General features: G+C 40.9%; 2 protein-coding genes and 1 long non-coding RNA gene across 6 annotated transcripts; 1 reads left to right on the plus strand and 2 right to left on the minus strand.

The window, feature by feature from the left end:
* Nucleotides 1-4,318: 4,318 nt before the first annotated feature.
* Nucleotides 4,319-5,973, minus strand: LOC136694924 (uncharacterized). The gene is made up of 3 exons (XM_066668754.1): nucleotides 5,529-5,973; nucleotides 5,080-5,393; nucleotides 4,319-4,948 (listed from the first exon to the last, which is right to left on the minus strand). Exons 1-2 carry the CDS (start codon nucleotides 5,971-5,973, stop codon nucleotides 5,101-5,103), a joined length of 738 nt encoding a protein of 245 aa, XP_066524851.1. The 3' UTR covers nucleotides 4,319-4,948; nucleotides 5,080-5,100.
* Nucleotides 5,974-8,113: 2,140 nt separating this feature from the next.
* Nucleotides 8,114-15,891, plus strand: LOC136695127 (uncharacterized). 3 transcript variants are annotated; one of them, XR_010802254.1, is made up of 5 exons: nucleotides 8,114-12,020; nucleotides 12,134-12,698; nucleotides 12,800-13,095; nucleotides 15,033-15,690; nucleotides 15,786-15,891. It is a non-coding gene; the product is annotated as an uncharacterized lncRNA (long non-coding RNA). The 3 variants fall into 3 exon arrangements; XR_010802255.1 differs by having other exon boundaries at nucleotides 12,138-12,698; XR_010802253.1 differs by having other exon boundaries at nucleotides 8,114-12,698.
* A 5,149-nt stretch (nucleotides 15,892-21,040) lies between these two features.
* Nucleotides 21,041-22,933, minus strand: LOC136695619 (uncharacterized). Of its 2 annotated transcripts, XM_066669810.1 has the most exons (3): nucleotides 22,759-22,933; nucleotides 21,541-22,093; nucleotides 21,041-21,405 (listed from the first exon to the last, which is right to left on the minus strand). In XM_066669810.1, the coding sequence occupies exons 1-3, from the start codon at nucleotides 22,903-22,905 to the stop codon at nucleotides 21,113-21,115; spliced, it is 993 nt and encodes a 330-aa protein (XP_066525907.1). In that variant the 5' UTR covers nucleotides 22,906-22,933; the 3' UTR covers nucleotides 21,041-21,112. The 2 variants fall into 2 exon arrangements, with proteins under 2 accessions (XP_066525907.1, XP_066525906.1); XM_066669809.1 differs by having other exon boundaries at nucleotides 21,042-22,093.
* Between the last annotated feature and the right edge of the window lie 2,358 nt (nucleotides 22,934-25,291).

A 25,291-nucleotide genomic window follows, 5' to 3' on the forward strand; every position in this document is an offset into this window, starting at 1 on the left:
TGGTGGCTTATTGTCCTTGAAAGGAAGGGGCATCTGGTAGTGTCCATCTTCTCTTTGCTTTATGGTGTCACTGAGGAGTTGTAAAAAGTGAACATCATCCTGAGATACGTACTTGTCCTCATAGTTTCTCTCACTGAAGTCTGACTCTAGGACTTTAAGCACATCAGCAGCTGAGGGTGTGGGCATTTCTTTGACTGTAATTCGGTGTACATAACTCTGATTTCCCTCTCTATCTAAGTAGGGATTACCAGCCCCAATGATGCTCCAACCAAGTATGGTTCTTTGTGCAAAAGGCTCGTTTAGCTGTCCTGTGACAATTTCTAGGGGAGCTAGTGCTGATGGACAGTCATAACCGATTAGCAAGCCCACTTCACAATTCTGTAGTGGCTGTAATTGGTTGGCTAGCCCTTTAAGGTGTGGCCAGTGAAGTGCGGTTTCTCTGGTTGGAATATGGGACTTATCAACGGGGATAAAGTCACGTGAGTATGCTTGTTTTATTCTGACATGGGTGTCAGCGTCAAAGTTACGCACCCTCAAGTCATTAGTAAGTTTACTCGCCACAACTGAATCAACAGAGGTCATTGTGCTGAGTTTTAAATGCACTGGGTGAGCATCCACGTTCAGCTCGGTAGCTAAATCTTCTAAGATAAAGGAAGAGTCACTCTGAGTGTCAAGTAGGGCGTATGTGAGTATTTCTTTCTGTGGCTCAGATGCAGCTGACACAAAAACTGGTACTATGCTGGATGTGGCAGATGTTTCTCTTGTAAGTACATGGGTCATGACTTTATGCACTTCCTTGTTCACATTCTCAGCTGGGGGCACAGAGTCCTCAGTTCGCCTTCCTTCTGGTTCCTTTACTCTTTCTGTGTGCAGACAGGTGGGGTGACGTCGACCACACTTACTGCAGGAGTGACGTCCTTTGCATTCTTTATTTACATGGCCTTTTCTCAAACATCCAAAGCAGAGGTGATTTTCACGGATGAAAACTTTCTTTTCATCATTGGTTTTTGCTGCAAAGGTAGGACACTTGGTTATGCCATGTGATTCATCCTTGCAGAACAAACAAGGTGGTTTAGGTTTATGAGTAACCACTGTGGGTAAGGGAGACCTTGTCTGGACCATTGTACTAAGTGCTTTAGCTCTTTTAATGTGTCTCTCCTCTGATTTTTCACTCATTAGGAATGGTGAGGCAACAGGATTGCAAGCTACTCTAGCTTCCCTTTGTATGAACTGTGTGAAGTGAGCAAAGCCAGGGTACTCCTGCTGTTTGTCAAGCTCCTCCACTACAATGCGACTCCATCTCTGTATTATCCAATCAGGCAGTTTCTTAAGAAGCTTGTGATTTTCCTCACAATCATTGAGGATATCCAGGCCCTTGACTTGGGGAATAGCCTCTGCACAGCTTTGGAGAAAGTCTGCAAACTCTCTCAGTGCTAGGGGATCGTTAGCAGCTATTTTGGGCCATGTTGCAAGCTTGGTTCTAAATGCTCGTTGGACAATGAATGGGCTGCCATACCTTTCGTGTAGAACATTCCAGATGCCCTGGTACGCCTGCTCAGTGTTACGGAAAAAATATCCCTCTACTGCCTTTCGTGCTTCACCTGCAAGATAACTCTTTAGATACAACATTTTCTCACATGCAGGTAAGGGTTTGTTGCCAATTAGTGCCATAAAGGATACTTTCCAATCAACAAACTTTAGAGGGTCACCACTAAAGATAGCTGGCTCAGGTACAGGAAGCCGGTTTAAGGTGAGGGAATTTGCAAGAGCTTCAGCCAAGCTAAGTTCTTCTTGTTTTGCACTAGTGTAGCGATGCTTAAACGATGGAGCCAACGGATTTAAAGAGGGCTGTGGTACATTGGCGGGGTCATTTAAAATGGTTTCCAGGTTGTGGCAGGATGCTAGATTACAGCTTTCAAGGTCATTTAAGGTACTTAAAGCTCTTACTCGTGCTGCTGCTATTTTCACTTCACTGTCTGCCTTTAACTGTTGCAGTTTAATTTTTTCCTGCTCAAGCCTTGCCTTTGTTTCCACTTCTTCTTGTTTTAACTTTGCCAGTGCCTCATTTTCCTTTAATATCCAATCCTTCTCAATTTGGTTGACTTTAGTTTGCTGTGCAAGTATTTCTTGCGTGGCCTTTGCTTGTTCTATTTTAGCTGCAAATTCAGCTTCTGCCTCACGACAGCTTGTAGAATCTATCTTTGAGCATGCAGCTGAACCATCTGGGAATGATGTTTCAGTTTTTGTACCACCAAACACAGAGCCATAGTCAATTTTGTTAAGCATTACCCTTACTCTTTCCTTTTCAAGACGATCATTAAAGGGTTGATCAAGATCTTCTTGTCTTTTAGCAATAAGCTCACAAATGTCTGTTGTAAGCACAGCACAGGCATCCATTTTTTTGACTATGTCTGGGGTCATAGTTTGGTTGCGGCGAATGGGCTCATAACATTGTTGTAAAACTGCATGCTTGTCCCTTATGTCATGACTGGCACTGTTTAAATCTTCGGGTGAGCAGAAAGCCTTTAGCTTTGTTCTGATTTCTTTAGCTAACTCCTTCCAAGTGTTATATGCTCCATGAAATGCCTTTTCATTTTTCTTAGCATTCTGTTCATGCATTTCCTTGCCCTTTTCAGTTAGGCATCTTTCACGATTACTGGATTTCACCTCTTGCTGCTCTACGTTATCAGGTTCTTTAGCAGGGCATGACATTTTATTACTTTAATGTGTGTGTGTTTACTCTTTGTGATAATGACTGGACTTAAATTTGAATGAGTGGTGCTTTAACTTTAAGACTATTTGGGAAACAACACTCAGATCAGACAATTAAACCGTGTAGTTACACAAGTTAACGACCACGCCCATGACTGTAAACACTGCTGATATACCACAAGTTGCTTTAGAGGATAAAAGATCCATACAATTAAGGAAAGGCATTTACCTAGTGCACATACACTGTAGCTTTAAGATAGCAAATCACAATGCATTTGAGGCATTAAACTCTGAATCAGCATGCAGGTAGTTTAATTTTGTTATCCTTACGGTGTTTAATACCTGAACCTTTGTGAAAAACCAAGTCAGAGTTCAATATGAAAGACGGTGATGAAGGAGTGATGATAGAGGTGTAATCTTTCTCAGACGAAACGAAGGCCTCACTTGACTGACACGTGGGTTGCACTCGTCTATGATGGAACTAGCTTTCACTCAGCGACGAGTTTTCACTGTAGCAGTCCCTCAGACCCAAGAAAAGACGGAGAGCTTCGACGGGTGCAGTAGATTCACGTTTACTTCTTTCAGTCAAATATTACAGTGCATTAAATACACCGTGAAAACTAAAGGAAAACAAAATACATTTACTTAGGACCATTTGACACAGAACATGAATACATTGCATAAAGTGCAAACTTCGTGAACTAATACAGCTCCAAACATGTACCTCGCTCCGCTGTCTAAGGGCTGCAAAGTGTTCACATTAAAGTCCGTGCTGTGCTGCTAGTAGTCCTCATGAGCCGCGTTCTGACAAACATGCGCTACCTGTCTGGTTCACAAAGATGAAGCGCGTTCTTCTCTCCCAATTGTCTGTCGCACAGTCCAGCTCTGAGTAGCGACTGCCAAGAAATGCGCCAAAAAACTTCCCTAACTCTTGTTTATTGGTTCCGTGAAAGCACAGCTCGTTACAACTACACTGCAGCACCCTCTACTGTGCGATACATGTAACAGCATGGATTCAACACAAAAAAAAACATAGACATTTACATATTATATTTCTGTATGTGGGCAAAATAATATAATGGTTAGACCATATATTTAATCTTTAATGATTTCATAAATATATATTTTATTTAGGAAGGGATAGTCTTTTTTCACCATTAATCTCTAAGGGGCCAATTAAGCCTAGTACACTCCATTAAAGCCCATGTCAGACTTTTGACACAATTCATAAAATACCATTATTTACCTTATATTCTAATATTTACATGAACTAATGCATACAATTTGAAATGAGAGGTTCATCTGGCATTTTATAAACAGATACTCCTTAGAAAAATCATTTATTAAAGACACCTGAAAACAGATGTCAGTGGGCTTCAGTACACACCCTCATAAAAATAACATAATACAATTTAAACTGTGCTACAGTGAGCACTTCAGATGAATATCTGCCACTTTAACCATTTTATCATTTCTAAAAATATTTTGTGCAGAGATGTTTAAAGTAAAGCAGTGAAAATCCAGAAAACAAAGTACAAAACCAGATAAACATTGAATTTTTTAGAAAAACCTTTTATTATAAAACATATAAAATGTATATAAAAAGGTATAAAAATATATAATCTGGATATAAAAATATATAATTTGTATATAAATATATATAATCTGGATATAAAAATATATAATTTGTATATAAATATATATAATTTGGATATAAAAATATATAATTTGTATATAAAAATATATAATTTGGATATAAAAATATATATAAATCCACACGGAGAACTCCACTGTGCGACTGTGCTTCATGCAGAGGATTATCAAATTTGTTTATATAGCCCCTTTTACAACTTAAGTTGTCACAAATCAGCTTCACATAGTTAGTGTCACAACACAACATTTAAATCAAAGCCCAATGTGAGCAAGCCGAAGGCGACAGTGGCAAGGAAAAACTCCCTCGAGCCTGGAGGAAGAAACCTTGGGAGGAACCAAGACTCACAAAGGGGATCCATCCTCCTCTGATCAAACTACAGATCGGATTTTAAATGACCACCAACTAAGTGTACAATAATGATAATAGTCTGGGGGCATAATAATAGTGCAGCAGATTGGAAGTAATTTTTTACCTCAACGATGTTCCCCACAAAGATGTAGGAAAGCTGTTTTTATAATCTTACCCACATCCTGATCAAATGAGAGATGTGAAGTTCATCATCGAGGCATCACAGTCGCTCATCTGTGGAAAAATTCACTCACTCAGTCAGTCCACTGTGTTTCTGGATTCCCAAACCAGGTTTTTTTCAGCGCCAGTTACGCAATGTTCCTCCTTCATTTTTCTGCTTATAAACAGAAGCTGACAGAACTTACCAACACTTCTGTGGACTCTGCTCATCTCCGTTTGTGGAACAGCCTCCTCAGGAACCCTCCAGATCTTCGAGGCGTCCTGGAGCCCTGGTTCTGATTGGGCTCGTCCTGAACCGCTGGTTCAGGTTCACTGTTGCTGTCTCTGGAGGCAGAGCAGCAACTGAAGGCTCTCAATGCCTTCCTCAGACGGGAGCCAATCTTCCACCGTCTGCTGTTTGTGGCAGGAGTTGGAGCACACTGCTCTGTGCTGGTGCTCTCAGGGTGGTCAAGAACTTGAGCCACCACTACTCCTGCCGATGACACGCTCTCTTCAGCACCTGAGGCACTGCCTTCAATGTCCTCTTCACCTGGCTGTGTGGCAGGAGTTGGAGCACACTGCTCTGTGCTGGTGCTCTCACTGTGGCCATTACCTTGAACCACTTCTCCTGCCGATGACCCGCTCTCTTCAGCACCTGAGACACTGCCTTCAACGTCCTGCTGCCGACTGGTTGAAGGCATCTCCTCCTTGACGCTGCTCTCAGGCTCTTCATCCAAGAAGATAAAGGTCCGTGCCTCTAAGATCTTCGGACCTCTCGCACGATAGGTTCGACCTATGAATGTGGTTTCGTCAAACCTCCGCACCATCTCCTCGTACTCCGGGTCATGAATGACCACAATATGACACTCCACTTGTGGCCTATATTTCCGTGCCTCCAGCTGTCGTTTGTGCACCCCTGTAGCGAGAGCGTAGGCTGTGAGGGGCTTTGTCGTGCAGCCTCTTTTTGATAAATCGTACCAAGCGGAAGTCCTCCTGGCGGGACGCAGACTGGTACCAGGCTGCTCAGAGCTGACGTTGCTGTCATCAACCTCATTGGATCCAGAGGTTGATGCAGCTACTGAGGCATTTTTTTTTGTCATGGCCCTGTGAACATAGCAAGTGACATGATGAACATGTGGAAACATGAACTTTGGGGTATATGTCCTATGGCATTTTTATTTTTGAATTGTCAGATTATCAAGAATCTGAAATTGATTTTACAGAAGGTGTAGTACAGATATAATATCCCAAAGTGCAGAGTTTAATTCATAAAGTTTCTTTAAACACTGAATGTCTGTGTGTGTATTCACAATGTCTGGTTATTTCTAATATTATAAATATTTATATAGAAATTTGTGATTGTAGATTATTTATTTCTTGTAACAGTGTTTCTTGGCAATAAATCTTATACCGTTGAAAGGCCTGTACATTTCTCTTTTCAATGGTCCCACATTTGTAAGGAACATGCATTTGTGGGAGGAGCAGTAGAGCTGAGTGTGTGGGCTACACCCATGAAAATCCTCTCTGCCAAACGCCAATTACATTGTACAACCAATGTTTATAAGTAATTTCTTCAGTTTTATTTGTTTAAGCTCCATTTCTTAGTGCTGTTCAAATGAAGGTCAAATGTCCATATGTTTAAATATGTTCAAAAAGACAAAGGTTTCATGGGGTGTCCTAATTTTCACACGCGTGTATCCCCCACAGTTCATGTTTCCACAGATTCTGTCATATCCCATGCTCTGTTCACAGGGCCATTACAAAAAAATCTCCACAGTAAAATGTCTTCATCTTCAGGACATCAATAGTCTGTTATATTGTGTCTTTAGTGAGACTTTCAGATTTTTGAGACACTTTGAAAATAAAGAGATAATATCCGCTGAAGGAAGCTAAAGGTGTAGTTTTTCCACGGTGTGGAAGTTGTGTTCGTATTTCGCCATCTAGCGGCGACAGAATGCAACTACTGCACCATTTAAGGTGAAAGAGAAAATCCTAATGAATCGATTGCTCATCCTTTGTGTCCCGCAGAGGCGATTGCTCTAAGACTGCAAGTGAAGCTCAGCTTCCCCTAAAATGTCAAAAAATAAGTGATCAAATATATACTGTTGTGTGTACATTTCATTGAAGTAATTTGCACTACAACGCGCTCAACTTTTGTTCAGAATCAGCTTCTTATCACTGGTAAAAACGTGGCTTTCCTCTCAATCATTTCCGCAGCTTCACAGTTCTTTAAACAGTGAGGACGCTGAGCGTCCACAGAGTTCTTTAGTGAAGCAGCAAAGTGTCTGATATGTCTAATGATTCCTGATGACATTTCTGGTCACCCTAAACTGGTCACCGTCACAGGTACGTCACTTCCGGCTGACTACTCGCGTGCTTGATTTGAAATTGTTTGCCGTTTGTCGCTGTTTTAGTCCTCTAGACGTTTATTTACAATCTCTATTGCATATTCTTTGGCATTGCTTATCCTAGTGTGCTGTCTTCATCGTTCCTAACCCACCGTGCTTCTTAACTTCATTTTTTTTTTTCGTACATATTATTTCTCATTGTTTATTTTTTTCTCTTCATGGCGCCTGCCGAGGAACGAGCCCTTTCTGAGCTCGGCGCGGAGCTCGAGCAGCTCGGTCGCCGGATTCAGCGTCTCTTGGAGAAGCAGACGGAGCTCCAGCGGGAGAAGACGAGACTCGAGGCAGCCCGCAACGCCTCCTACGTGGCCGTCGCCTCTCCGGCTCCTCTGCTGCGGCGGTTCGCGGGGGTACCCATCTACACGCCTGCACCGGGATGGGAGCGCCAGCGTGGGCGTGGGAAGCCGAGGCCGTCCCCCCCTCCACCGCAGCCTGTCTTCACTTCTGCCAACCGGTTTGAGGTGCTCAGCTCCTGGCCTTCACCTGCTCCAGCGCCGAAGACTAAACAGGACGGTGTTATTATTGGTGATTCAATAGTTAGACATTTAAAAGTGCCGGGGATAAAGAGTAATGCAACCGTGTATTGTCTCCCAGGCGCACGTGTCCTGGACGTTGCCAGGCGGCTTCCGGCGGCGCTTCGGCAGCGCGAGGACTTCCGCACCGTCGTTCTCCACGTGGGAACGAACGACATCTCCGCCCGCCGCAGCGAGGTCCTGAAGGAGCACTACCGTTCGCTTCTGGATACCGCTCGGAAGGAATGGATAGCGAGCAGGTAAGTAATATTAAAATTCCTAATGTTCCTCCTGACCATCTCTCTACTGCTAGTATGATGAGTAGCATGTCCATATCACCCACTCTGATTAACGCTAATAAATTTTTCAGCATTGAGACTGTGTCTGTTCCCCGCAAAGCTTGTTATCACAAATGCCCAAAAATCAGTTTTAACAACCTAATTAGAATTAACACCAAGGCACTGCAGCGAACGCAATATTTCAGCACTTCCAGCATTAAATTAGGGCTTTTAAATATACGATCTCTAACATCCAAAGCACTCACTGTCTGTGATATTATTACTGATAACAAACTCAATGCATTATGTCTCTGCGAAACATGGGCTAAAGCCAATGAATACATTGCCCTAAATGAGTCCACTCCCCCTGGCTTCAGCTATTACAGTTGCCCACGAACATCTGGTCGTGGTGGTGGTGTAGCCACAATCTATGACCCTACCATTGACACAACACAAAAATCTAGTTATGATACTAAATCCTTTGAAGTACTTACTCTTAAAGTCACTGCATCAAAAAGGCAGCTCTCATTTATGCTCATCACAATCTATCGTCCTCCTGGCCCTTATACAGAATTTCTTTGTGAATTTGCTGATTTTCTCTCAAGTGTAGTTATCGTATCAGAAAAGGCCTTAATTGTTGGTGATTTCAATATTCACTTTGAGAAGGACCATGATCCACTTAAAATTGCATTTGAATCAATTTTGGATGCGCTAGGGTTCACTCAGAATGTTACTGGGCCCACTCATCAATGCAAACACACATTGGACCTAGTGTTAACACGGGGCATTGAGATAAAGAATCTATCCAATCTCTCGCTACATGAGACCATCTCTGATCACCATCTAATCATATATGAAATTGCGTTAAACTTTGATATTTGTCCACAACCACGCTATATTAGAAAGCGCACTATAACATCCTCAACAGTTAGTGATTTTATCAACAACCTTCCAGACCTTACCACCATTTCTTCTCCAACTCACCCAAATGACCTTGAGCTCATTACAAACAACCTACAACACTTATTGTGTACAAACCTAGATAGTGTTGCACCAGTCAAGAACAAACAATTTAGAGAGAAAAGGCTTGCTCCATGGTACAGTGACAGCACGCGTGCATTAAAACTGGCTGCTCGTAACCATGAACTTAAATGGAGACACACAAAACTAGAATGTTTCCGAATTGCATGGCAGCACAGCCTCACCGACTACAAACATGCCTTATCTAAAGCCAAATCACAGTACATCTCTTCCCTTATAGAAAACAACAAAGACAACCCTAGATTCCTTTTTAGCACTGTATCAAATCTAATTGGAAACAAAAAGGAAATCAACCCCATTGTTCCCTCTGATTTCTGTAGCAATGACTTTATGATGTTTTTTAATGATAAAATTGATTGCATTCGCCTCAAAATCCAAAATCAGTCCAAAGTCACATCGGCTCCCGTAGATGAACTCCCCGCCAGCTCTGAGGTGCACTTAGACTACTTGAATTCTGTCGATGAAAATGACTTGCTTAGTTTAATTAGCTCATCTAAATCAACTACATGCTTACTGGATCCTGTACCAACACAATTATTTAAACAAATTTTACCTAAAGTCATTAGACCATTGCTCACAATAATAAACTCATCCCTCAACATTGGATATGTACCAAAACCTCTGAAACTAGCGGTAATCAAACCAATTATTAAAAAACCCAATCTTGACCCTCTCGTACTCGCAAACTACAGGCCAATATCAAACCTCCCTTTTATTGCTAAGATTCTAGAAAAATTCGTGTCACAGCAGTTGTGCTCTTATCTACAAAACAATGACATTCATGACATATTTCAGTCTGGATTTAGACCAAATCACAGCACAGAAACGGCTCTAACAAGAGTAACTAATGACTTACTCCTTTCACATGATAAGGGCTATATCTCTATTCTGGTGCTGCTTGACCTTAGTGCAGCATTTGATACCATAGATCATGTGATGCTTCTTGATAGGCTGGAAAATCTGGTAGGAATAAAAGGATCTGCCCTCTCTTGGTTCAGATCTTATTTATCCGATCGTTACCAATTTGTTTATCTGAATAATAAATCCTCTAATCATACTTTAGTTAAATATGGTGTTCCACAAGGATCAGTGCTTGGCCCTGTATTGTTCACACTCTACATGCTGCCACTGGGTCGACTAATCCGTAAGCATGGGATTCAATTCCACTGTTATGCTGATGACACACAACTGTATATATCAGCCAAACCCAATGATGTTGCTTGTCTACATAAAATAACAGAATGTCTAACTGAAATTAAAGACTGGATGATGCAAAACTTTCTCATGTTAAATTCTGATAAAACTGAGGTCTTGTTACTAGGTAAAGATACTCAGATACATTCACTCAGAAATGCTGCTATTAATCTTGATAATTCAACAGTAAAACACAATGCCATCATTAAAAACTTAGGGGTAACCTTTGATTCGACTCTCACATTTGATACCCACATATCCAATACAGTCAAAACCGCCTTCTTCCACCTACGCAATATTGCCAAAATTCGGCATATTTTATCATTAAAAGATGCAGAGAAACTAGTGCATGCTTTTATAACTTCACGTCTAGACTACTGCAATGCGCTCCTGGCAGGGAGCTCGTGCAAAGCGTTACACAAGCTTCAGTTAGTTCAAAATGCAGCAGCCAGGGTGCTCACTAGAGCTAGAAAATTCGAACATATCACCCCAGTTCTCTCGTCCCTACACTGGCTACCTGTAAAATTTCGCATTGACTATAAAATACTCCTCTTAGCTTATAAATCTCTAAATGGTTTAGGCCCGCAGTATCTTACTGAACTTCTCATACCTTATCGCCCGTCACGTACACTTCGTTCACAGGATGCCCATCTACTCTTTGTTCCTCGCATTAAGAAAAACACAGCAGGAGGAAGAGCCTTTTCTCACAAAGCTCCTCAACTCTGGAATAGCCTTCCGGTTACTGTTCGGGGCTCAGACACACTCTCAATCTTTAAATCTAGATTAAAAACCTACCTTTTCAAACAAGCTTTTGGTTAATCACTCACCTTCAGGTTACTCCTTCTATATTGGTGTTCGGGCTGGTTTTCATATTATCACTGTTCTGTGTTAACCCTGTCATATCACCATAGCTACAGCATTCTTAGTTAGCTTTGTTATAACAGCCAACACGCTGTCTGTCGCTGGGTTCTCTTGCCTGACCAGTGGAAGCTTTTTTCGCAGGACAAATTTCCCCGTTCTTTACCATGACCCTACTAACCTCTGTGTTTTTATTTGTTCCCTTTGTCTGGCTTTCTTTCTCCTGTCTCTCTCTCATGCTTTGAGATGTCCTGCTGCTCTCCAGGTGTTGCCCTGATCCAGCCCGTGTCCTGTACAAGATCCTGGCCTTGTCTCATCTACACTATCATGCTTGGCCATGCTGTTTTATCTCAGATTAACTCTGCACCTAATTTTAACTCACACTGAATCCCTGATCACCTCCTCCTTCATCAGACTCATACAACACTAATATCATCATCCTCACCATTTTCATTTCTGCTTCTCCATCATCACTAATATACTACATTTATATTACTATAACCCCTTCATCGGTCATTTCACTTTTACTTCTGTTCTCTGTGTGTCTCCGGTGTCGACCCGAGGAGGATGGGTTCCCCGTATGAGTCTTGGTTCCTTCCAAGGTTTCTTCCTCGTGTGCTGAGGGAGTTTTTCCTTGCCACTGTTGCCCCTGGCTTGCTCATAGGAGTCTTGGACCCGGATCTCTGTAAAGCTGCTTTGTGACGACTTTTTGTTGTGAAAAGCGCTATATAAATAAAATTTGATTGATTGATTGATTGATTTCCCCAGCTTGAAACTTCTCAGACAGCAGCTACTGAGGAAATGCCAGTGCCAGATCCAGTGCAAATGCCACCTTTCCTGGATCACGTCCCCCAAATTAGTACGTATGTTTGAGAGAGTGGCAATGTAGATTCAGACGAAGATTCTTGTCATGTTTAACCTGTGGATTGTTCTATCAAAATCATTGCATTCCTTCCTGTAAATTTTTCCGAGTAAGCGACTGCCCACCTGTCTGTCTGGACACTGATGGATGACTGTCAAGATCCTCCTCCATGCTTCAGACCAGCTGCCCACTCTCCAGCAACCACCAAGTGCCTTGAAGCTGCCCCTACACTGAAGTTCTCACGGACTACTAACTATTATCACCAGTAGATTGACCAGAGGAGGATAGGTCACTCCTTGTGAGATTTGGTTCCTCCCAAGGTTTCTTCCTCAGCTGAGTGAGTTTTTCCTTGCCACTGTCACCCCTGGCCTTGCTCACTTGTTTTTCTTTTTTTTACATTTCATGTCAAATCTTTGTCTTACTGGAAATCTGTGAAGCTGCTTTGTGACAACATGAGTTGTAAAAAGCGCTATACAAATAAATTTGATTTGATTCTTTAGATGAACTGTAGGATAACTTCCAGCTTCATAAAGAGGGGCCAGATCCAACATATAGATTAAAAAACAATGTGCAGAGTAAAGTGTACAGGATAAAAAGATTTCTGAGCTTTATGGCAGAAGGCCAGGTGCATCTTGCCACGTTCCAATTCCTGGAAAATACACCTAAGCTAAGAGAGTATGTATGTGTGACCATTTTTGCTATTTTCACACTAATGTTAGTGAATGTGTGAAATGTGTGTATAAGTGACTGGTGTTTTTTTTTTCTGTGCTTTGCAGATGAGTAAACAGCCTGGTGATGCAGAAGGTGGTGCCAAGCACGCTGGCACATTACCTGAAAAATGTTGCTGAGTTCATGGGTTACATTAAAGAAACCCCTCCTCCCACGTGCCGCCTCAAAAGAGTCTCCCTTATAAACATCACAAGGGAGATAAAAGGCATTATAAGAAAACAGAGACGGTCCGTGGTAGTCCACCAAATTAAGGTGAAGAACCAAAAAGACTTCAAAATCATCTCCAAGGCTACACTTTTAAAGTGCAAAGAAGAAGCCAAGAAAGAGATTCCGCATATTCTTGGTAATGGTGCTTTAATTAACCAGCTTAATGCACTTTTCCACACTGGCGATGCAAATTTGTATTGTTTGCTCTTTTTGTTCACAGAGATTCTTACTGAAAAACGCTCAATCAAGCTGCAGCAGATGTTTTATGGTTACTTTAATGGTTATTTTAATCTTCTACCATTGTCATTAGTTCCTCAGCACATCTGTTATGTGTTTTTGTTTTTAGAAAGTGTAATTTGTTTAAATAAAGGGATAAACAAATTAAGGGGATCTCTGAGGATCTGGCAACCCAGTTTTGGTTGTTCCTGTACCGGTTTCGAAGAAGCTGTTTTGATCGCTCTGGCTTTCCTGTTACTTGTTTCAACTGTTATTTCTGTACCTATTTCTGTTTTTACAACTTACTAACATCCATAGATCTATTTTATAGATTGTCTCCACAGGAAACTTTATTACAGAGGCACTAAAACTGCCACCGGCCCCTGGAGTAAAGTTTCTGGTGTAAGTTCCTAAAATCAACCAAAAGTAGTAAGTACCTGCAATTCCAGGGCTACTACTGGCTGCTTTGCCTGCTCAGAGTGTGGCATGTTTAGTTTAACTCCCTTTTCCACCTCTAGCGATAATGATAGTGGTTGTGTTTGTGCTAAGTGTCAGCTAGTTAGCTCTCTGGTGGATAAAGTGGACCAGCTAGAAGTGCGCATCCGGAGCTTATTATTATCAAGGGATAAACAGCGAGATTCATTGTTAGCAACTCCAGGTGCCTTAGGGAGAGTTAGCACCCCCTCGACTCCGGCGTTAGAGCCCTCACTGCAGGGTGAATGGGTGACGTCTCTGCAACATAGCCGGACAGCTAAGACTGATACTAACGCTGAGGCCAAAGCTAGCCCAGCGGGACACCATGCTCCTCAGATTCGCATGTCAAACAGGTTTGCCCCGCTCAGTGAAGCACCTGCTGAGGAGCCTGTTAAGAGTGCTCTGGTTATAGGAGACTCTATTGTTCGACACGTGAAATTAGCTACTCCTCTAGGGGTGCCGGCAGTAACAGTTAGCTGTTTATCGGGAGCCAGAGCGCCGGATATTAGTGGCAAACTTAGACTGATAGCTAATAGGAGATATTCGAGGATAGTCATTCATGTAGGGGCCAATGATATTCGTCTGCGGCAGTCTGAGGTAACTAAGGGTAATATTAGAGAGGTGTTTAAACTCGCCCAGACGATGTCCGATGCCGTGATCTGCTCTGGTCCCATCCCAATGCGGCGTGGCGCTGAAGCCTACAGCAGACATTCGGCGTTAAACTGCTGGATGTCCAAGTTGTGTTCCGAAAATCAAGTGGGCTTTATAGACAATTGGTTACGTCTCGAGGGCAAGCCTGGTATTATAGGTAAGGATGGTATCCACCCCATGCGGGAGGGTGCTGCCTTAAGTTCTTGCAGCGTAGCACATAGTCTTTTAGTTGGTCAGCAGAATAGTGTAGATAGCTGCTGACAAACCAGAGCTTTGTCTTTCTCCCGAACTTATAGTAGAAAAACAAAATCAGCCTGTTTCAGCAACCTAATCAATATTAAATCATACACAACACGTAGCAACAACACCTCAGAACTAAAATGTGGGTTACTCAACATAAGATTACTAAACTCAAAAGCAGTCATCGTAAATGATATCATAAGTGATCATAAATTCAATGTTTTCTGTCTCATAGAAACATGGGTTAGACCAAATGAATATTCAGCACTAAATGAAGCCACCCCCCTAGATTATAATTATGTACATATCCCAAGATTATCAGGCAAAGGAGAACCAGAACTTAAATGTGGAGGAGGTAGTGCTACTTGAACATGACACAAAGGAAGATTTGTACCTCATTATTTTAAGCATTTTCTTGAATTTCCTACTATCGTCATTACTTCCTCAGCACGTGTTATGTGTTCTTTATTTGCTCTCTTACCATTTGAACAGGTTGAGACGCACAAAACAAACAAAGCGTTTGGTGTCGCCCAGCTCCTCCTCACAGCTAAAGAGTTTGGGTGGATGACAGACTACATAAAAGTCAGGCAAATGCTGATGGGAAATGTTACTTCCAAGTACTACTTCTCAACTTCAACTCTGAATTCCTGCAAAAATCTAAATGAATACATGCAAGTGGCTTGGACAAAGATGAAGCTGCCAGGGAAGCCCAAATTCACAGACATAAGCAGCTCCATCGCCACCTACGCAAGTGAAGCATTGTGTGAGCAGGACTATCATAACACCACCTTTTTTTTCCTTCTCTCCCCTAATGACCTGATATATCAAGATCCTAGGAATGCCCTGGGACCACAGGAAAGAACAAAAGTATCTCAGTCCATGTGTCATGACCTCGCCACTGCCAACAAGTATTATGCCCTAAATGTGAGTGTTCAAAAGGCTGCTGAACATAGGTCATGGTTTGAAAGCCTTGCGGAGGGTCGTGAAGAGGAGCCGCCTGTGTTAGCAGAAGAATCCTGAGTAAAGCAGAAACAAAAAGGAAAATGCACAGGAAAATTCCAGAAAAAGACAGAGACGTGAGGAAGAAGAGACAACAAGTGAAGAGGAAGCCAACATCAAATACCAAGAAAGTGGTTCATCGCATGAAGAGGTATGTCATACTGTGGTGCGCTACTTGTAAAAATATGAAAACCTAAATCTATACACTGTCTCATAGCCGTTTTTTTCCCCTCAATTAAATGACAGGCTGTGAGGAGGAGCAGCAGGAGGCAGAGGAGACGGAGGAGCAGCAGGAGGCAGAGGAGAAGGAGGAGCAGCAGGAGGCAGAGGAGAAGGAGGAGCAGCAGGAGGCAGAGGAGAAGGAGGAGCAGCAGGAGGCAGAGGAGAAGGAGGAGCAGCAGGAGGCAGAGGAGAAGGAGGAGCAGCAGGAGGCAGAGGAGAAGGAGGAGCAGCAGGAGGCAGAGGAGGAGCAGGAGGCATAGGAGGAGAAGGAGGAGCAGCAGGAGGCAGAGGAGAAGGAGGAGCATGGGGCAGAGAAGGAGAAGGAGGAGCAGCAGGAGGCAGAGGAGAAGGAGGAGCAGCAGGAGGAAAAGGATGAAGGAAGGAAAAAGCCCATTAGGAAATTGGTCCCTTGTGTGGTGCTCCAAAAGACTGCAGTTTCACCACTAAAATGATCAGGTGTGTCACCAAGGAGACTTTGGACTAAGAAACATTGCCCACAAAAATCCAAAAATGAGAGAATGAGAAAGGCTGTGAAGAGGGCCCTAAATTATTAATTTTGTATATAGTTTTGCATTATTCTTTTTCGTGTTTTTGTGTGTTTTCCATTGGTTCGTTAGTGTTTGTGTTTTTCAAAGTTCTGCCTATTTTAAATAGTTTTTCTGTTTCACTTGTTCAACTGATGTCAGTGTGAGGTGTTTTTTATTATTTTGGTGAAAGTATTGATACTGAACCAGAGGACGTATAAATTATACAGTACTCTAAAATCTTGTACATTGTATAGAGTTTTTAAGTGTAACTCATTCATTCATTTGGTACACACCCGAGGTAAAAAGCTGGCATTGCCACATTGAATGTGTTATGATAATTGTACTGCACATACTTTTGTAGCTAGTATTTTCTTTGGCTTTAATATTTCTACAGACTCATTCTCCAGCACCTGAGAGAGATTTCAGAAGAGATGAAGGACCTTAAAGTTCAAGTCAGACGCAACACAGACGTCTTGCAGAGTTTGAGTGGTGTGGAAGGAGACGTGTCTGCCAGACAACATGGTCAATGTACTTTTTATACTACTATTTTATTATTTTAGAGTCAATGTGCTTGCTGTTATGGGAGGGACATCTACAAAAGATGCAGTACGGAGGATAAAGGGGAGACTTTTCTCCAATGGCCTTGCTATGCAAATGAATTGGACAGGACTTGGTGGAAAGCTGGCCTTTAAATCAACTGAGAGAGAGAGAGGACATTAAGTTGTTAAAAAGTTTTGTGAATTTGAATGCATGTTCAGAGTCTTAGCATTTTTAACTTAATACACTTCAAAAGGAGTACTGAATACTATAAACATGAATTTGTCTTAAGTGTTTAAATGACAGTTTCCTAATAGATTTACATGTCATAATGTAATTTATGAAATGTGTTGTTGTTATATAAAAGCATTGTTGTATATATAAATAAAACAGACAGAATACACCTTTCTGTTTTATCCCTGATTTCTGGAAGGTGCAGTGTATCTTGCTAGGGTGCCTATAGAAACTTTGTAGGTATTTCTAATAATTCTTAGGGTGTTGCTAAGTACTTCCTTTGTACCCCAAGTTGTTGGTATGCAATTACTGTTGCATCTTTTGTTTATTGCTAGGGTATTTTTGTGTAGTTGTCATGGTAACTAGGGTGTTTCTAAGCTGTTCGTGGTGGTGGAGGAAATAAGTACGAGTATTAGGAATTGAAATCTAACAGAGCATTTGCAATCAGAAAGTAGTTTATTAACCTTAAGGTGGTCAACACACAATAGCACAGAGCACTATGTGAATGTGGACAAAGAAGATGTTTTCACAGAGAGTTTATAAAGGTAGTGCATACGTCATAACCATAAGATAATCACTCTTAAGTTTCTGCAAGTTTAGTGTCCTTAGAGACATCCCAGTTTGATAAACAAGATGAGGGACAGAATGTTTTGTTCTGATAAAGAGCTGCCCTCGAACTGACCTGACATACACTTAGTTTGTGAGTTCTGTTGACGATTAGAAATGAATATACAGACAAAAGAAGCAGACGGTCTTTAACAGAGACATATAAACATTTCCATTACAGTCCCCCCTTGTCTCTAAGGACACTAAACACATACAGAAACTCTAGAATCTGCACAAGGAAACTTGTATTACTACACAGAGGTTAAAGGAGGAAGAAAATATATATGTTTGTTTGTTCAATTTCGATAAAGGAGGTGGTTTTAAAGGCTTCTGTCTCGTTATAGGAACCTTTTTGTAAAGCTAAGAAGATGGATGGAGAATGGGGATTTAAACGTTCCTGAATGAATTTGCTGGTAAGATTATAACTAGTTGTGTCTAAACCAGGGGTCGGCAACCCGCAGCTCTTTGATCCCTTTGATGCGGCTCAGCTTTTGAAAATAAGTATTATTTTTTAAAATGTAATTAAAATTTATTTTATTTTAGTGTGTTCATTTTCAAAATGTAATCCTATGAAGATTATGGCGATGTGGTGATGGTGTGGTGTGTTCTCTCTGTGTCTGCGTGGGTTTCCTCCGGGTGACTGTCTGTGAGGGGTGTAGTGTGTTCTCCCTGTGTCTGCGTGGGTTTCTTCTGGGTGACTGTCTGTAGGTGGATTGGTGACTCAAAAGTATCCATAAGTGTGAGTTTGTGTGTGTGTGTGCGAGAGAGAGTGTGAGTGTGTGTTGCCTTGTGAAGGACTGGCGCCCGCTCCAGGATGTTCTGGATGTTAAATACACTAAAACATATTTCTAGCATGACTTGTACAATTTTAGCCATTTAAACATATTTTTGAACCATTTGGGCTCAACTCACCAGCAGGACGTTCTTTAAATGTTTTTGTATTTGTTCTTGTCTTTGTTTATTTAAAGCTTTGATGGCTAAATTTGTACATGTGATGCTATAAATATTTAAACTGTATTTGGTGTGCGTATAACAGGCAGAAATAAATAAATAAATAAATAATGTGGAAGTTAGTCTCAGGAACGTGCTTTAAACTTTTCTTTTCCTTTAGTAGCACCTTCATTAGATTGGATTCTTGATCAGTGCAGCAAAAAGTAAATGAAAGAAGTTATCAGGCTCTTCAGGGTTTCTGTAGTGCTACAAATGTCCGCTCGTTCTAATATCTGTCATTTAACTGTCAGGTTTGAATTTCACTTTCATAAATAATTATTGACTGCTTTTAATTGTGCGTTTTCTCAGTTGCGTTTCTCTGTCTCACTTTCAGTTCAAAAACCTGTTACTTTTGAGTTGTGGCCCCGTTATGATGGAGGTGAAGGGTTTCACAAAAGTAAATGATATGTACCCGAATGTTAGCTGCCACTTCTCAAATTCAGAATCTAGCTCCTAAAATAGAATGTTTTATTCCTTGAATATGTCTGTTCTCAGTTAAGGACGTTGCATTGTGTAAGACGTACAAAACGTACTGTAAGTACACGATGTAATAATATAATTATAAGACATTTACTCCATTTATATTTCAGTTGTCAACAGTTTTCATTTTGTTTTCTGGCTGAGCTGTAAGTAAAGCGAAGGTAATGAGAGAGGGTAAAATTAGTTCAGAGTAGACACAAAAGGATATGCAAATTAATATCCCGATTGTATTGGCTAATACCACTGTTTATCAATGAGTTTTGGCTTTAAGTTCATTCATTGTCTGTAAGCGCTTATCCAGTTCAGGTTTGCAGTGGGTCCAGAGCCTACTAGGAATCATTGGGCGCAAGGCAGGAACATCCATGGCCGCAGTTTGGCAGTCTTCTCCACTTTTGTCGGATGGGACTGTGGTTGGTGTCGACCGAGGGAGTGTGTCCTAAGTGCTGTGTCTTCGTGCTGGTGCGCTGCTGTTTTCAGGCGTTGCACTGCTTCTGGTAGACTATGACCTGTGGACTCTGTTCATATCATATATATATATATGCTCTTGAAAATGAACCCATTTACCCCATGTGCCATTCATACTGAGGTATATTTAGAGCAAAACTCATGAGCACATGTGACAGTGGAACTTTTGGTTGTAGAAAATTTCCTCTCCCACAAATACCTCTTCAAAGTTATACCTTCACAAATGTATGTTTCTTGTGTGTTTCTTGGAATGTACCTGTCATCACGTTCTTTTGCTATTTTCAGCCAGAGATATGTTTTGATTTTTCTGAACTAAGTGATTTAGGACATTTTCTTTCAAGTTGAAAGAGTAGTTTGAGGTAGTACACAAAGCTAATCTGAAGTTGAACACCATCTTCTTTAGACATACACTGCTAAATATTTAAACTGGTCAAGTTTGTACACGGAAGGTTTTCTGATTTGTTGTACTTTAGTTTACAGATCATTGTAAGTTCTGAACAGATGAGTATCTTTAAAAATGGGCTTTCTTTTAATGTGGACACAACAAAATGGGAATATATTATATTTCTGTATGTGGGCAAAATGATATAATGGTTAGACCATATATTTAAGCTTTAATGATTTCATAAATATATATTTTATTTAGGAAGGGATAGTCTTTTTTCACCATTAATCTCTAAGGGGCCATTTAAGCCTAGTACACTCCATTAAAGCCCATGTCAGACTTTTGACACAATTCATAAAATACCATTATTTACCTTATATTCTAATATTTACATGAACTAATGCATACATTTTGAAATGAGAGGTTCATCTGGCATTTTATAAACAGATACTCCTTAGAAAAATCATTTATTAAAGACACCTGAAAACAGATGTCAGTGGGCTTCAGTACACACCCTCATAAAAATAACATAATACAATTTAAACTGTGCTACAGTGAGCACTTCAGATGAATATCTGCCACTTTAACCATTTTATCATTTCTAAAAATATTTTGTGCAGAGATGTTTAAAGTAAAGCAGTGAAAATCCAGAAAACAAAGTTGTACAAAACCAGACAAACATTGATTTTTTTAGAAAAACCTTTTATTATAAAACATAAAAATATATAATTTGTATATAGAAATATATAATCTGGATATAAAAATATATAATTTGTATATAAAAATATATATTCTGGATATAAAAATATATAATCTGGATATAAAAATATATAATTTGGATATAAAAATATATATAAATCCACACGGAGAACTCCACTGTGCGACTGTGCTTCATGCAGAGGATTATCAAATTTGTTTATATAGCCCCTTTTACAACTTAAGTTGTCACAAATCAGCTTCACATAGTTAGTGTCACAACACAACATTTAAATCACTCAGTCAGTCCACTGTGTTTCTGGAATCCCAAACCAGGTTTTTTTCAGCGCCAGTTACGCAATGTTCCTCCTTCATTTTTCTGCTTATAAACAGAAGCTGACAGAACTTACCAACACTTCTGTGGACTCTGCTCATCTCCGTTTGTGGAACAGCCTCCTCAGGAACCCTCCAGATCTTCGAGGCGTCCTGGAGCCCTGGTTCTGATTGGGCTCGTCCTGAACCGCTGGTTCAGGTTCACTGTTGCTGTCTCTGGAGGCAGAGCAGCAACTGAAGGCTCTCAATGCCTTCCTCAGACGGGAGCCAATCTTCCACCGTCTGCTGTTTGTGGCAGGAGTTGGAGCACACTGCTCTGTGCTGGTGCTCTCAGGGTGGTCAAGAACTTGAGCCACCACTACTCCTGCCGATGACACGCTCTCTTCAGCACCTGAGACACTGCCTTCAATGTCCTCTTCACCTGGCTGTGTGGCAGGAGTTGGAGCACACTGCTCTGTGCTGGTGCTCTCACTGTGGCCATTACCTTGAACCACTTCTCCTGCCGATGACCCGCTCTCTTCAGCACCTGAGACACTGCCTTCAACGTCCTGCTGCCGACTGGTTGAAGGCATCTCCTCCTTGACGCTGCTCTCAGGCTCTTCATCCAAGAAGATAAAGGTCCGTGCCTCTAAGATCTTCGGACCTCTCGCACGATAGGTTCGACCTATGAATGTGGTTTCGTCAAACCTCCGCACCATCTCCTCGTACTCCGGGTCATGAATGACCACAATATGACACTCCACTTGTGGCCTATATTTCCGTGCCTCCAGCTGTCGTTTGTGCACCCCTGTAGCGAGAGCGTAGGCTGTGAGGGGCTTTGTCGTGCAGCCTCTTTTTGATAAATCGTACCAAGCGGAAGTCCTCCTGGCGGGACGCAGACTGGTACCAGGCTGCTCAGAGCTGACGTTGCTGTCATCAACCTCATTGGATCCAGAGGTTGATGCAGCTACTGAGGCACTCTCGGTGTTCAGAGGGGTGTGGTCTGAACTGTGCTGGTTTGCCTCATTGTCCAGCAGGCCAACACAGATATAGCCATCTACCCCCATGTTCAGGGAAGCATCCTGATTGTTTTGTGATTTCTACAAATTCAGAAGGAAAAAAGAGGAGTTTAATGAAAATGGTTAATTAAAAGGACCAATTAGGGTCAGTTAATAATAACAGTAATTAATAACACTCATTTATTCATTGTCTTTAACCCATTATCCAGTTCAGGGTCGCAGTAATAATTAATAATAATAATAATACATAAAAAACAACATATACATTTAAATCCATATGATGAAAGATTAAAACCAAATACAGTAAATGTAATAATTCTCAGTACAATTTAATAACAATGTTATTTATATCCTATTACATTTAAAAATTAACATAAATATTGTTATTATATTCCATATACATTCTTTATTTAACTGCATAATAACACTTTTATTAAAAGAGGAAACAGTTTAAAGTTTAATTTTATCCCTAAAACAGAAGCTTTTTCTTCATTTAAAAGCCCTTATTTTCCCGAAGGACTAGTAGGCCTCTTTACTGACACTAAAGCCCCATTATTAATTTTACCGAGGTGTGATGAAGGAATGAATATATGATGTAAACAGTTCCTTGTACATTCGTGGCCTTTCTATTTAAAGTAATACGATCACATTAAACCGACTGCAGCTCTTTCAAACGGTTATTTCACTCTCTAAAGCAGAGTAGAGCTAGTTAACCCTATAATTCTCCAATAAATCACTGAACTTACTCTTCCCCAGATCCAGGAAAAGCCACCGCGTCTGATACCATAGATCAGAGCTCCGGTGGTGGCCAAAGCCACGGCACCCCTTAACGTGAAGGGGTTAAAGATGTTGAGCATCTCTCTGCGAGACAACAATAGCCAACCTTTCTCCATCGTCGACTTTTGTGATTCTGAGTGTGCCGTGTCGCGGGGTGCTTTTATAGCATTCCGTTCCCCACCAGCAGCCAATCACATTCCTCCTTTTCCTCATCTCTAGAAGGTTCAGTAACGTTCAGGAAAGTTCAGGAACCAGGGTCATTGTGACATCACGGCTCGGCCGCGCGCCGACAGACAGAGCGAGCTATTTTCTCATAAGTGGACGCAGGGCGACTTCTGATTGGTTGCACGCAACTCATCGTCTGATTGGTCGATCGAGATCTGGAAACTAGTAAACAACGTTTTCCCCTGCGCCCAGCAAAACTAACCGGAGACTGAACCTCAGTAAAATAAAAAAAAAAACTCAAAATTTACAATAATCTTGAACTCAGATATATTAAACATTTTAGAAAACGAGTTTAATTTTGTTTTTCTTTTCACTGTTTTGCCTCGACATGTTTAACCACGGAAGTAACAAACGTAGAAGGCGCGGTGTTTTTAAAAGGATTTTCGCGTCTGTGGACAGTTTTGCAGTGGGGGTCTGCAGGTGCAGAAGGAAGCCTCCAGTGCCGGCATGTTTTTAAGCTCGTATCGAGAGCTAATTTTACAAATCGTAAGAGACGGCTCGTCGTGTAGACTGCAGTTAAGCCAGTGTGGACCCTAACTGTACATCCCCGTCCTAATTCCCCTTCCCAAGGACCCCCGGGCAGCTGACGTCACACCCGATTAAAACACGACTGACTTCTCGCTGTCGATAACGTACACAAACCAGGCCGTGTTCCTCTGAGTGCTTTCTGTGCACGAAAGACTTTATTTATATGCAGTAACCTGGATAAAATCAGTACAAAGTGTGATATTCGCTCTGAGCCTAGGACTTTTACATATGGGGAGCAAAACAAAATGGAGTCAGGGGGTGCGCAGTTAGACACTAAGGTTTAAAGGTGTTTTAACGGTGTTATTTGTTGTTGAAAGACCTCTGAGTGCATTCTGTGTGTTAAACAGTCACTGCGGTAAAGTTGGGTTCATATTCGACATTCGTAATTCCGCTTTTTTTCGCCAATTATCAAACGTATATTCATCGGTACAGTTGCAGATTCCTAATGTAACAAAGAAAACCAAAAAACGACATCCATAACCTTTATTTACTAAACTGTACTTGCTGAGATTAAAGCAGAAACGCAGCCGATCATCGCTGTTTTTGCCCCTGCGCCCAGCTCCAGCGTTAGGGACCGTCGCACAATTAGAATAAATGTGTAGTGTTTAATGTTAATGTCCAAATATTAATCTCTTTCCTTATTGTACCTAATGATGTCACATCCACTTGCAAATGTACACACTTTTATTGCTTACACACTAAGGTTAATTTTGGTGAAAAATTGTTATTATTTATTTATTTGTTTATTTTTAATGAATTCAATAACCAAATAAATATTAAACGTTATGGAACCAAATGATATCAAAAACAACCTAGAAAAGTACAGATATTTATTCTTCACACTTTACTAGGCTTATTTGGATGAAAAATTCAGTCATTAATTTTATAATGATTAAAATAACCATATAAATCTATTAATCTCTCATTTTATTTTATTATATTATTTTATTTCATTTTATTTCATCCAATCCTACACGCGTTTAGAAGGGATGGCAGTTAGAAAAATCAAACCTATGGTTACCCTTTTTAATGATAATGTCAGTGCATTGCACTGCTAGTGTGGACACCTGGCCTGTTGATATGGAACAAATGTGTGTGTCCCAAGGTAGAGACAGTGAGTTAGTCTCTGTAATCACTCTATTTGATGGAGAGCAATGGGCGAACTGTGCAGTAAAATTAACCTCACATCAGAGTCAGTGGTTTCGAGGGGAGGTACCTCACATTTCCTTAGCAAAGGGAAAAAATAAACAATGGAAAGACATGTCAAATTTGATTTTAACTTGTTCAACAATCACTGATTGGCAACTGAACCTTGGCTGTGGTCCAAAGGCAAATATGATGTTGGTCTTACGAAAGGATCTCCAGAATTAATAATCGCTCCAAAAAGTGATTACAGGCCGTGCACAACTCAATATCCTCTGAAAAACGAGGCCATCGATGGAATGAGGACAGATAACTGTCCTTATCTTAACTGTCCATGTTTAGCAAAGTACTTTCAATACATTTTCACGTGGATCTAAGTGTTAAATAAATAAAGGTATGCATTTAAAATATGAGAAAAACATTACCATAACAACACACAATTACTTAATAGTGATCTTTCTCCAGTTTTATTAGTGATCTCAGCTTCATCAGCGGGATTAAGTTAAACTTAATCACTTCATTAGTGAACATCAATAAATCATGACCCATAAATAACGTTTTAAAATAATTTCAAAACAACCAATAAAGTTATTGTTTTGTAAACAT

The sequence above is a fragment of the Hoplias malabaricus genome, chromosome 4 (assembly GCF_029633855.1).
Source record: "Hoplias malabaricus isolate fHopMal1 chromosome 4, fHopMal1.hap1, whole genome shotgun sequence".
Taxonomy (NCBI): Eukaryota; Metazoa; Chordata; class Actinopteri; order Characiformes; family Erythrinidae; genus Hoplias; species Hoplias malabaricus.

What these genes read in the sequence shown, in the direction of transcription:
- LOC136694924 (XM_066668754.1), bottom strand. Translation starts at nt 5,973, where the DNA reads ATGACAAAAAAAAATGCCTCAGTAGCTGCATCAACCTCTGGATCCAAT. An exon ending in CGTTGAAGGCAGTGTCTCAG is followed by an intron (nt 5,394 to 5,528) that starts GTGCTGAAGAGA and finishes GCAGTGCCTCAG; the next exon opens with GTGCTGAAGAGAGCGTGTCA.
- LOC136695619 (XM_066669809.1), bottom strand. Translation starts at nt 22,905, where the DNA reads ATGGAGAAAGGTTGGCTATTGTTGTCTCGCAGAGAGATGCTCAACATC. An exon ending in TTTCCTGGATCTGGGGAAGA is followed by an intron (nt 22,094 to 22,758) that starts GTAAGTTCAGTG and finishes CTGAATTTGTAG; the next exon opens with AAATCACAAAACAATCAGGA.